We start from the raw sequence: 13654 nt of genomic DNA, 5'->3' as shown, positions 1-13654 counted from the left end.
TTTTTGCATCTGAATTTTCTCTAAAATAAAAAAAAATTAGGAAGAAGATTATAACAACTCTTTTAATAAGTATTTTTTTTTTAAATATTGCCCCTTATTTCGGCCACAATCTGAAATAAATTTTTTTCAGCACTATTAGAGAACATTATAAACAGCCTGCAAGGTTTTAGAAGTTTACCCCTAGAAAAGTAAATGTCTTCTTCCATACGTGATGGCTGAACAATAACACTAGTTCATCAAGATAGAAGAATACCACATGGTTAGATTTACCATATTTTATTGTGGCTACAGCCTTGTGAGGGTCATCTGTAAAAGAAAGTTTTGTGAGGAATTTTAACAAGTTTAGTCCACTCCCTTTTCTGGAGTAAACAGTGATAATTGAACAGAAAAAAAAAAGACTCAAAATTTTGTATATGGGGCAGTATAGCAAATTATGTACGAGGGACTATACGATTCTCTTCAGCTATTTGTTTTATGGAGCATGAAACTCCTTATAGGCTGGAGAAAATGAGGAGCAAGAAGGTGTGTCACCACACATTGAAGGTGTCACAGGAGAATCTTCTGTACATCCAACAGCCTCAGTCAGCACATAACTAGATGGCAATTAAGCTATAAAAGGTCACAAAGGGTGTGAATTTAGCAAAATGCATAATGTCAGTTGTTTGGGGGGCCTTGGCTGCCTGAGGTTTTCATTTCCTTTTATAATTAGTTGAAGACTGATTGCAGCCTTTTCTAAACAGGATCTAAACAGGATACAAAATGTTTCCTTTAAAAGACTACAATTTAACATAAAAACTGGTGTTCCTACTTATAGTTTTGGGATCCATTCTCATGCTGATTCTTAGAAATAAGGTATTAAAGATCATGCATACATGAAAGTAGGGAAGATCAGATAGTTGTGGAGTATTACAAATTTTCTAGGGATTAATTAAATCTGACAGTTTTAACACATAGGTTATTTATTATCAAAGGAGAAATGTCATCCAAAGTAAGCACAAAGTAAGAAATTTGCAATACTGTATGAAAATATTTTATATACAGAAATAATGTCAAAATTAAATATATACAATCCATTATTTAAAAGGCTAACATATATTATTCTCTTAAAATATACTCCCTAAATTGGAAACTCTTTAAGACAAGTTTTATTATACATAAATGATAAAAGTATCTCAGTACTAAGTGAATTTCTATTTTTTGAAAGTATCCTTTGTTTTCATTTAAGAATATTTGCTATACTGTTATTTTTTAAAATATTTTTAGTTGTAGATGGACACAATACCTTTTTTATTTAACTTATTTTATTTTTATGTGGTGCTGAGGATCGGACTCAGTGTCTCACATGTGCTAGGCAAGCACTCTACCACTGAACCACAAGCCCAGCCCCTGTTATACTGTTATTGAAGGCACTGTGTTATACATTCATATTTAATTACAATCTCTTCAGATATCTCTTAAGTATCTTGGACTTCTTTATGATGCTGTTTTTCAAGGTATAGAATACTTTTGTTCTCTGAGCATTATCCATATATAGCTGTTAACTCTAACACATCTCCAGTATAGAAGCTGACAATTTCCACTCATAATACAGTACACATATGCACAGTGGGTCATAGAATTGCTTTGATAATAAAACAATTTTAATTTTGAATCTTTATAAACTTTATATACTTCATAGATTTGATGTTTTCTCCTGAAATATTCATACAGGTTTAGAAAGTATTATTGCAGCCAATACCTTACATGATTGTCTTACAAAATCAGTACAGTCTCAGTATCAAATGACATATGTCCACATACATATGAAATAGTTTGTTGATTGCAGCATTCAGCTTCCATTGTTTATGTACATCTTCTGGTACTACAATATGGATTTCTCAATCCTTTCGATCATTCTTATCAGAATGCATTCAGTAACTTCTAGGAGGCTCTCTATCCTGAAAAATTGCATTAGCAGATCCATCCTTGAACTATTTTTATGTTTCTATATTGCCACTCCATACTTTTCAGTGTTCTTTATTGCCCCTCAAAATTTTATTCCAACAAGTTTTTATCTTTTGTAGTAATGTCTTTAGAAAACATGGGTCATTCTTTTTCTGTTCCTTTACATTTTTTTCTTCCTAGAGAAATAAATGAAAAGTTTAATTTTATATTTTTGTAAAAGTATATGCTTTAAAATATTCAATCTTTAATTTCCATTGTATTAGGTCATACTGAAAATTTGGTGTAATGTAAAAGGAGAATCTTGCCTGATATTTTAAAAACTACAATCATATCTACAATTGTGATAGTAAATGTAGGAAATTCAAGGTTGTTGTGCTTTCAGATTCAGTTATCACTTTCACAATTGCAATACTGAACAAAATAATACTGTTTAAACTTTCATTAAAAATTTGTAGACTAGTCAATTGAATTTTTAATGTGGAAAAATGCATTTTTAGTAGAAGAAATATATAACACTAAAACTATTTAGATTATTTTGGCAAAGACGATCAATAAGAATATGCCTGTTGAACTTATGTCCTATAGTCTACTCCAAAAATCTGGCCATCATTAGAGAATGGCAGATGTCTGCCTCAAAGGTAGGTTTTATTACCTGCTGAGATCCTTATAAAAGGGCTACCTGTACAATGCAGAGAAAAATGGAGAAAGAGATACCTTACATGAAGCAGACACAGGGAGCAGCTCTGTGTGGACTCATTCCTCTGAGTCCTCCAACATGGTAGGATAATTTTTCATTTAGATAATAACTAGTTATTGCATATTTTCTAGGCCAGATATTGTACTCAGTCCTTTACATATATTACTTTATCTGCTTAATAACCCTATGAACTTTCTAATTTTACCATATTTCCCAGATGAGAAAATTGAGCCACACAGAGTATACATAAGCACCAAGGTCACATGTCAAGTAACTATAATGGCTAAATCTTGAGTTATCTGCACTATTTTTAGTTTAGTCACAAATTCAGATCTCTTTTAATTATATAGTTAGTAACACCAGCACATGCCATTAATAATTTCAAAGATTAGCAACAGATTTTGAGGATAAACAGGAGGGAAAATTTTTCTTCCTCTTTTTAGTAAGTTTCTAGGACATGTTTTGAAAGTACAAGTTGAAGTTTACTTAAGTAAGAGGATATAATTGAGTAGTAAAAATACAGTTGGTTTCCCTATCCACAGGTTTCACATTCTCAGATTCCCGTCTGTTGCAAAATGAAAATATATGGGGAAAGAATGCACCTATACTGGACACATATAGACATTTTTCCTGTCATTATTCCCCAAACAATATAGTATAAAAATATTTACATTGTATTAGATATTATAAGTAACCTGCAGATTATCTAAAGTATACTGCAAGACATGCATAAGTTATAATAAATACTGTGTCATTTTATTAAGGGACTTGAGCATCCACAGATTTGATAAGTAGGGGAAGGTACTGAAACCAATTTATCATCAATACTAAGGGACAAGTATATATAGGTATGAAAAAAAGGGCAGAAACAAGAAAGTTGGTTTTATCTCTCCATTCCTGAGAACATATCACCTTTCTAAACTTTCCAAATTCTCTTAAAGACCTCAGTATTTTTGTATTACCTCTAGCTCATGTATTCATTTCATTTGTCTAACATTTTCTACTTCTGTTTGAATGCCTAAGTGTTTCCTAACTCCCAGGGTATGCAGACTCACTCTGATTCTCTAAAAATTGTATGGAATTTCCATGCTCCCATGTATATATTTGTCAGACAACATTATAACAAGGGAAATGTGAAAGAACCTTTCACTCTCATGAACTAGTATGCTGATTTTTCTTTGTCCCATCCTAGTCAATACATCTTTTAAAAATTGGCTTTTTTATTTTTTAGTTGTGGATGGACCTTTATTTTTAATTATTCATATGTAGTGCTGAGAATCAAACCTCCTTTCTTACACATGCTAGGCAAGCACTCTACCACTGAGCTTACAACCTCAGCCCTATATTTTTAAAGTTTAATCAGATTTAATTAAGTATTCTGCCTTTTACATTCAGAAATATTTTCTATACTGCTATATAATTTTCTATAATAATACCTAATATATTTATAGATATAAAAATAGAGAAGTATATATAAGTATATATAAATATGTTATATATATTGTTAATCTATCCTAAAAATAGGTATAAGATGGGTACTCATTTAATTGTTACTTATTTACAAAGGTGGCTTTTAAAAAACAGCATAAGCAAGCACAGATTATTGGAAATAAGCTTGTCAAATCTGGGACACCAAGAGGACACTGTCTTCTATCAGGTAGATAAAACAATAATAAACAAAACTGTCCAAGTTATATAATCTCTATTTCCACTAGTGCCAATAGGGTTCAGAGGTAATCTTACCATTTTACTTTCTATGGGAAACTTCTGGTACTGAAACAAAAATAATTGTTTTTTTTATGTCATCAAATGTTTTTTAAAAACTTTAAGAAATTTAAGAAACCTTGACTTTGTATGTCAGATAGTAAAATTCCTAAAGGGAAATAATAATGGCGGGCTGGGGATGTGGCTCAAGCGGTAGCACACTCGCCTGGCGTGTGTGCTGCCCGGGTTCGATCCTCAGCACCACATACCAACAAAGATGTTGTGTCTGCCGAGAACTAAAAAATAAATATTAAAAAAATTCTCTCTCTCTCTCTCTCTCTCTCTCTCTCTCTCTCTCTCTCTCTCTCCTCTCTCACTCTCTCTTTAAAAAAAATAAATAATAATGGCAGTAATGAATATTATATTACATTTTGAATGCTTTTTAGTACTAAGCACTTAATATGAATTAATTCCATTTAATAATTTCAACATTCTACAATGTGGATACTATTATTTTTCCATTTTGCAGATGAGGAAATTGTTGTCTAGAAGTGTCAAGATAATGTCTTCCAAACCTTGTTGCTTGTTCTTAGTCCCTAATTCTAAGTGGAAAAGTAAAGGGAAATTAGCCTTAGCTTGTATCACAATTGTTAATGGCAAAAATTAAAGAAAAAATTGACAGGCCTATATACCCCCAGTTTTACCGCATATCTGTCAAACACATGTTAGTTGCTGTTTTACTGACTAGGAATCATATGATTTTGGACATATCTGGATCAAAGTTATTAAGTTTGGGAGATAAAAATTGATCATGCCCCATGCAATTTATCATTCTAATCTCCTTGCAAGTAATTATGGCAATGAAGTATTCTTTTTTAGTCCCCTTTCACAAACTGTTCGTTCCCTTGCAACAAATCAATAGGCACTTTCCAAGTGGAGACTTGATCCCAGAATGAAGTAAATATATCTCAATATTAGGTAGCCATAAGCACTTTCAATTCTATGATATTGAATGGGATGGTGAGAGAATAATAGTATCCAAACACAGAAGTAATTTATATTTTTGTTCAGACTAAACACTCTCAGCTTACCTTGCTGGGGCAGCTCAACAATTTTAATGTACCTTCTGAAATTCTTGATAAGTGGAGTTCGAAATCCTCACTCATATTCATTTTAAGAAATTGGTTCAACTTGCGAGCAGCACGATTTAGAAAAGCAGCTTCCTATTATAGGAAAAAGTTACAAGGGCTGTGGTTCAAATAAAATATTAGAAACTGCAGCATTCTTAAGGAGCCTAAAGTCAGAGCAAATTGTTAAGTAATACCCCACCTCCACCCCAGCTTTCTCTTCCTGTTAATCACGTGACTGACAAGTACAGGACTGAAACTGTTTAGCTCCTAGGTGACAGCATAAAATGCCCAGAACTTGGTTTAATGATTATCTGACTCTTAAAGTCTCTTTACTCTGTTATATGTGACCTTATCATTTATAGGTGAACGCATTATAAGGTTACTCAGTTTTAAACAGAATAACTAAATGAGAAGGCTTCTGGAAGCAGTAATGATGAAAGAGGTATGTGTGTTTTTTTCTTACTGATACTACTTTCTAACCTTTGAGCTATGTATGAATAGCTAGCTGCTAATAAATTAAAAGTTCCATAGTCGTGTAAAACACATTTTTTAGATATTTAAAGAAACTAAAAAATAAAGAATTTATGGGTATATTAGGAGATGCCATGAGATTAGTTTAGATACTGTGAGTTAAAAAAAATTAATAGTACAAGAGAGTCTATAGCAAGAAACGATACAAACTTTTAGAGATTTTGTACATTGTAATATTACACCAAGTAGAGGTGGTATTGATTTAAAGTTAAGCAAATATTGAAAGAAAAAAATTTTCAAAATGTCTACACCTAAGTTATATCCATGACGTATGTTTGTCTATTTGCAAGCAAGCAAACACTTTAAAAAGTCTTTTCCCAAATAAGAAACTTAGAAAAAAGAGATATGTGAATTCAATAATTTTAATATTTTGAAGGTGAAAAATAGGATGGTATATAAAAATTGTTATCTATTAAGCCTAGGGCTACTTGTAAAATAATAGCATAAAAAGCATAATATAATTTAATTGAATAATGGACTTGTGTGGATAGAACCAAAAGAACATACCATTAATATAATTGTCTAACAGGGGCACACAAAATTGGAGCTTCTATAAAATCAAGAACGACAAACTCTAAATAATTATCATTACCTTTGAATCACCACATGAATGTCTTTTAAAAAAGTTAGATTCATTGTTTACACAGTTGCTATCAACTTCTATCATTTTGTCCTGTAATAAATAAAATAATATGGTTAAACTGAGGAATTTTTGAATATTTAGTAATTATAAAAATATCCATCTTATAATATATATAATACCTGGTATTTATATGTTCTTTTTAAGGAGAATGATTTTTGCCTGGTTTAACTTACTAGGCATGAACAGTAGTTTTCTATAGCTAAAGGATAAACAAGTATTTATGCAATCCCTTCACATATTTAAAGCACTTCTTACATGCAATAATTTAATTCCAGAATTCACTAAGAGAATTTGGCTCATTTAGGGAAATAAACAACCTATTTTAGAGGTCACACTATGTAGACAAAATACTGTAAAATTTGAAATAAAAAAATTTGATGAATTTAAGAGGTCACATCCCATTCAATAGCTTGATATTGATCAAACAGGGAAGGGAATTTACATTGAATAAAGAGAAAAACTTCTTGACACCAGAGTTAAGGTTGAAATCCATTCTACAGCATTTTTAACAAGACAATTTGGTATTGCTGATATAGAATTTTGCTGAGAAATAGTGAGATTGAATATGTGTGTGTTTGTTATGAACGTAGAGTAGAAAAACACTGGCACTTGCTCACTTTTCATTTCTAAGAAATGCAGTTTAAGGAGTCAGGATTATCTGAATCAAGGATTTAGTTGACATACTTGAAAGAACAAGATTTCAGATTCTCTTATGCACAAGATTGGACTAGCTCTGTCCAGCAAACTAGCAATTTCATGCAAACAGAGCTTCTAGAAGGACTTCATGCAGTCTTAGACTACATGACATCATCAAAGAAACAGGATAAAAGTACAGCAAGGACAGGACTTAGTTGTAGGATTCTGATCTTCATCTGCCCCTCAGAAAAGTGTCTATTCTTTGTCACTCTTATCATGTATAGAAAGCATAAATGGTCTCTGTGTTTGTCCTGGCTTTAAAATGTGTATACTATCTGTTTTACCCATAGGATATCATGTCTGAATACACAATGTTTTTATTTACCCATTCAACACATACTAAAGCCCAATGTGCAGAGTTTTCTACAAAATTCTGGAAAATACAGTCCTGGTTTCTTGTGCCATTTGATAAAAAGGGTGATTCTGCATCTCTCGGGCACATTTACATCACTTCTTTAGAAAAATATACTTTTGAAAATAGAAGATTTATTTCTGTCAAATACACACATACTGCAAATATCTCAAGTACAAAAGGTATATTTTCTTTAACTGTCTTCAAGTTGCCATTATGCACATTCCCGAAAAGGTAGTGAAGAATTAATATTTTCCTGTCAAGCTATTTTCCTATTGACTTTCATTAAATTCCAAGAAGGACAATAAATCATATATAAATTTTTCTTTGGTTAAATATAGAACATTTAATTTTTGCCACACCACTGTTCAAGAAAGAAAACAGACCAACATAAGCCATTAGTTATGATATTTTCCAAATTCACCAAATATATTATATGAAAATGTGCCACATAAATTGTGATAATTTCTTGGCACATTTTAACAAATTGCCTGACACATTGTGTGGATATTTGAAAAACATTAGTGCTTAGGCCAATGTTCCATGTAACTAATAGAACTTGTTTTTGGCAGATCTTCAGAAAGGTAATGTTATACCAGTTGATTTGTTGGCCAAATGTTGGATAGAGATGTAAAGGTGTTACTAGAACCTTAAAAGATGGACTTATATAAAGGTCACAATTATTATTAATAATTTGACTTTAGCAAAATTTATTAATATATTTAACATAGGTTTGCATGGGTGCCAATTACAATTGCTTTCTAAAACTGTTTTTATTCAAGTCCTATCAGAGAGCACTTCAGAGTAAGACTGTACACTTGTAAGACAGAAGCATAGGTCCTCATCTCTGGATTTAACAGAAAGTAGAATTATCTGACCAGTACCACAATAAGTTTCTTACACATATCTTAACATATGTAAAGATTACTTCAAATTTGTTGTGTATGTGGAAAATCAAAGAGAAAGGCCAAGGTTACATTGACTGTAAGCTGCATTATTTTCCAGTATCAAATATGATGCCATGTTATTTCTAAAATACATAATATCTTTTCAATTTGTAGAATTATATCTTTGAATTCAGCAGTTTTATTTTATCTTTGAAATTTTTTCTATTACATATTTAAATTTCTTCTATTGTAACGTATGTATATATCACTTCTTCTTTTATGTATTTATCACTTAAGAATTTTGTGTGGTTTTCTTTACCATGTATTACACATGCATGTTTTAATGGTGCATTCATTTCTGGTCTATGTTTTAATGTTCATTTATTTCCCCTGAAATCAAATCTAATCTCTTCTCTGACATTGTATTTTTTAAAATGTTTTTACTTTGTTTCTTAAAGAGTACTGAGAAAAATGTTAGCTGTTTTTCCCCTGATTTCATGGATAATTAATCTTTTGATGTATATTCTTCCTTTTCCTTTTGCTTGCTTATATATTTGTGTGTTCTTTTATTTATTTTGGTAGCATCAGAGTGCTTTGTTTTTTGTTTTCTGAAGAGATGCTAAAGCAGAATACTGTTCAGCTAGTATTCGACATCTGTACCCACTTCATGGGAGAATGTATTAGTTTCCCAGGGCTGCTGTAATAAATGACCAAAAATTTGGTGGCTCAAAACAGTAAAAATTTACTCTCTCATAATTCTGTAGGTCAAAAATCTAGAATCAGGCTGTCAGTTGAAGGCTCTGGGAAGGATCCACTTTTGTGTGTCTCTTCTATATTCTGATGGCTGACAGCATGCTTTGGAGTCCCTTGCCTTATAATCACACAGTTAATCTCTGTCTCTATATTCACAGTCCTCTCTTTGTATGTGTCTAGAATCTCCCTATGACTCTATAAAGACAATTGTGAGAGCAGTGGATCATGCAGGTTAATCTCCCTGTGTCAAAATTCTTGACTTCAATTTGTAGATTCCTTATCTTATAAATTTTCAGGGATCAGAATTCAATATCTTTGGGTGGCTATTAGCATACTAGAGACACAGATGTTCATCTGACCATTGATGTTGGGTTTGACCAAAAGGTACACTTTTGGTAGTGGATGTTAGCAGACTGTACTGGAACAAACAAACTAGAAATGTACTTGCACTACAGATTTTGGTTCCCTTGTACTTTTAACTTTTAACATGATGGTAAGTATTTGGTAGTATTCATATCTATTACTGTATAATTAACTACTACAAAGGTAGCATAAGACAATAAAAATTTGCTATGGTACAGTCTGTGGGTGAGAGATTTGGGAAGCATTTCTGAATCTGGGAGCTTCTGGATCTGCACATTCCATGAGGATGCAGTAAAGATGTAGGCCTTGTGTGTGGTCACCTCGGCTTGAGGAGGACAGGAGGATGCATTTGCAAGACATCTTGTGTGTATGGCTATTAAAGGAGGCCTCAATGGCTCATCATATGAGCCAAGCCATAGACTTTCTTCAGTGTCCTTACAGAATGATGCCTAGTTTTCTCCAAGTGTGCATTGCACAAGAGAGGAAGGAGGCTCTATACCTTTTGCAACCGAATCTAACACTGCCATATCTACCTTATTCTATTTGTAGGGGATGAGTCACTAACTCCAGTCCACACTTAGTGGTAAGGAATGAAACTCACCCTTTTAAAAGAAAGAGTGTAAAGGAATTTTGGGGCATATACTAACACAACCACACAGTTACTCCTCCATCTTTTGATCTTTTGACTTAGAATAAAATATGTGGAAATCATCAACTCCAGTCAACCTGAATACCTGTGAATCTGAGATATGTGTGTGTGTGTGTGTGTGTGTGTGTGTGTGTGTGTGTGTGTGGTCGTATACTTTTTTGGTTATTTTTTATACAGCAAATGCTGGCAGATAGAGAAATCCTGCTTTGGGGATCAATCAGTTGTCCAAAAATAAAGATGGAAGGGCAAAGACAATGAACAGGGTCAGCTGCTCATTCTTATCCAATTGCTATATTCTTTGTTATAAGATAGTTCTATTCTTAATTTTTCCAAGTTACTCTCTTCAGTAGAGGAATTCAATATGGCTCACAGTGCATCTTCAGCATTACATGTGCTAAGATGACTAAAGTCTATCAATTGCTCATAGCTGATTCTGGTCAGTAGCTACAAAACTGGTTGTTGCTTCTTTTACTCCCACATTTTATTTATTTTGTGGTGGTCTTTGTAAGGATTGCAAAGTTTTAACATAGAGAAGAAAGATTCAATCTTAAGTCTTTTGCTATTTTTTGAACATAAACTTGGCTCCTACATAAAGATTCATCATTTCTGATCATACTTATCACACTACATCCATGGACAAAACATTGTTCCATAAAAAGACTCATTTGAGGCACATTACAAAACGTGCTATTTATTTTAGAGAATCCATACTCTGTATAAAATTGTAAAAGTTTGCACAATTTTTGGAACACATTCAACTGGAACAAATTTTACCTACCATTTGTTAAGTAGCTTATCAGTTTATAACATTAATTGGTATTTAATTCCTGGTTAAAATGAAATAATTTATTCTTCATTAAAATACTTGTTGAGAATCTACCATACACCACTTAGTAGTGGGAATACTACTGATAAAATTATATATGGTTTCTTCTCAAAGTTTGGTGGGAAAGACAAATATTAATCCAGTAACCACAATCAATTTCCGACTTGATACTTTTTGTAAATAAATATGCCACTATGGAAATATATGTAAACAGATTTTTTACATAGGGACCTCAAAGGAGACTTTTTCTAGAAGAGAACACTTCAACTGGGATGTGAAGCAAGATATTCTAGGGGAAAAGGGAATAAGAAAATTCAAGATGTATAAACAGTTTGCATGGCTATCTTTGAACTTAAAGGGAACATGGCGTGTAGGTGGCTCAATATAAGACAGAAAAGGAAAGAAGGGTTGTGTCTAGCAGAGCTAGTGAAGCCTCTGGCTCCTAATTAAAGCTAGAAGGTCTAGAAGAGACCAAGTAATGCATGGTCTTAAAGGAATTTTAAAGGAGTTTTTCTTAAATCCCCAAAGCAATAGAGGAATGGTATTCACAGATATACCTTTTCCAAAGATCATATTTATAGCAGTATGCTAGAAAGTATGGATTCAAGAAAGAGTTTCCAGATGGCTCTTTACAAGGTTATTATATAATTTATTCTTGAATATTTTTTTATTGGAGATGGTAATAGGAGAGAATCCAGAGAAAGGTTAATAGATTCAAAAAAACATTTAGGAAGCAAATTTAACATGATTTTTAGATGAAAATTGAGGAAGATTGATATATCAAGGATGACTTTGGGTTTTCTGATGTACATAATAGAATAAACTATGCTGCCATTCACTGAGATAAATAACAGTAAAATACATGGAATAGATAAAAATATGTGGTTGGTTTTAAACACATGATGTTGTAGCTGATTTCAAAGATCAGAGAGCAGTTACATATATAGATACAAAATGAATCTAGAGTGTTAGAAGAAAAACCAAGGGAATAAATTGTTTGAAGAAGTGGCAATTCATAATATAAATGTCAGCCAGAAGGTCAAATTGAGTTGTGTACAAAATTTATCTGCATATGGAAAACAAAACTATAAAGGAAAAAAAAGTCTAAGATAGGATGGCAAAGTAATGATAGAATATAAAATGCAAAATTAAGCCAATATTATACTTATTTTGAGGTAGTATTTATAAACAAGTATTTATAATAAAACATTCAAAGAAAAAGATACTTAGAAGCATATATGGAAATGTGTATGTATATATATATGCACATGAACACAAACATCCGGAAGTAGCCTTAATGGACTTCTTCTGTTTAGCTGATGCTATCATGATCAATATTCTCTATCTTTCTAAAAAAATGTTGACAACTGCCCACAAAACATAGCACTCTTGACTGGTCGTCTAATTTTCTCAAAATGTGCATGGTATTTTAACTCTAACCATTTCAGCTGTATATTTACTAAGCAAATTTCTTAATACTCTTATGCTTATTATTTAACTATAAAAATATAAAAAAATGAAATGTTAGTTATGCAAATAGAGTTATTTTGAGGACTTCTAGCCCCTAGTCTGGCATGTAAGGAACCTAGAAGTTGCTACTCCATCCTAACAGCACAAAGGTGAATCCATTGAAAAATCAGCTCTTCATAGATCACAGTACACATATCACGTAAAATACAATATCTGCTTAATATTTCATTTTATGTTCTATTATGACTTTTACCATTCTATTATCACGTTCTTTTTTCCATTTCAGTTTGTTTTTCTTATGCAGATAAATTTTGTTCAAGACTCAACTTGACCTTTTAGTTGGCATTAGAATAATGAACTACCATTCCTTAAAGCAATGAATTCCCTTGATTTTTTCTTCTCCAATTTAACCAAGTAGATGAGCAGTGAGGGTGAACTGCTGCCTCTAAAATTGAGAGAAACCGGCAGATACAAAGATATGGAGATGAGAGTATATATAAATATAGTAAATATACAACTGAAATGGTTGGAGTCAAAATACCATGCACATTTTGAGAAATTGTAATTCCTTCACCAAATTGGAGAAAGAATTACAAATTATTGAAGCAAAGACTCATGAGCAGAAACCTCCATAGGAATTAGTGTGAGAGTAGAGATATCTAAACTGTAATAGATGAATTTCTAGACACACACTATGGAACAACTCTGAGAGAAGTCTCACATTTCATAAGTTCAAGTCCAGTGTTTGTAGCTACAAGGTTCTCACAATGAATATCAGAGAAAAAACAAAACGAAAAAAAACAAAAACCCTTATGTTTCTGGCAGAAGGAGGGGAAAAGGAACTACTATGATATAAGTCAGAGCATTCTGTTCTCTTTACCAATTCCTACTTGGGAGAAACAATTTTTACCAAAGCCTAAACTTTTAGAGCCTTCTCAGAGCCTGACCTTCCTAAAGGAAGGGAAAGACACAACTCCAGTTCCTCTGTACTCTCATGTGTTGGAATGCC

General features: G+C 32.3%; 1 protein-coding gene across 3 annotated transcripts in view; it reads right to left on the bottom strand.

Annotated features, from left to right (window-relative positions):
- Window positions 1–260: 260 nt before the first annotated feature.
- Il7 (interleukin 7) overlaps window positions 261–13654 on the bottom strand; it is a 53241-nt gene continuing 39847 nt past the window's right edge. For all 3 annotated transcript variants that reach the window (XM_005338038.5, XM_078016991.1, XM_078016992.1), the window contains 3 exons: window positions 6599–6679; window positions 5437–5568; window positions 261–2120 (listed from right to left, as the gene is read on the bottom strand). In XM_005338038.5, coding sequence (XP_005338095.1) covers window positions 2007–2120; window positions 5437–5568; window positions 6599–6679 — 327 coding nt within the window. In that variant the 3' untranslated portion in view covers window positions 261–2006. The remainder of the gene's footprint in view (window positions 2121–5436; window positions 5569–6598; window positions 6680–13654) is intronic.

Source organism: Ictidomys tridecemlineatus, chromosome 7 (assembly GCF_052094955.1).
Source record: "Ictidomys tridecemlineatus isolate mIctTri1 chromosome 7, mIctTri1.hap1, whole genome shotgun sequence".
In the NCBI taxonomy this organism is placed as follows: domain Eukaryota; kingdom Metazoa; phylum Chordata; class Mammalia; order Rodentia; family Sciuridae; genus Ictidomys; species Ictidomys tridecemlineatus.
The sequence above is the reverse complement of the archived record's forward strand: the minus strand, read 5'-3'. Positions and strand labels throughout refer to the sequence as shown.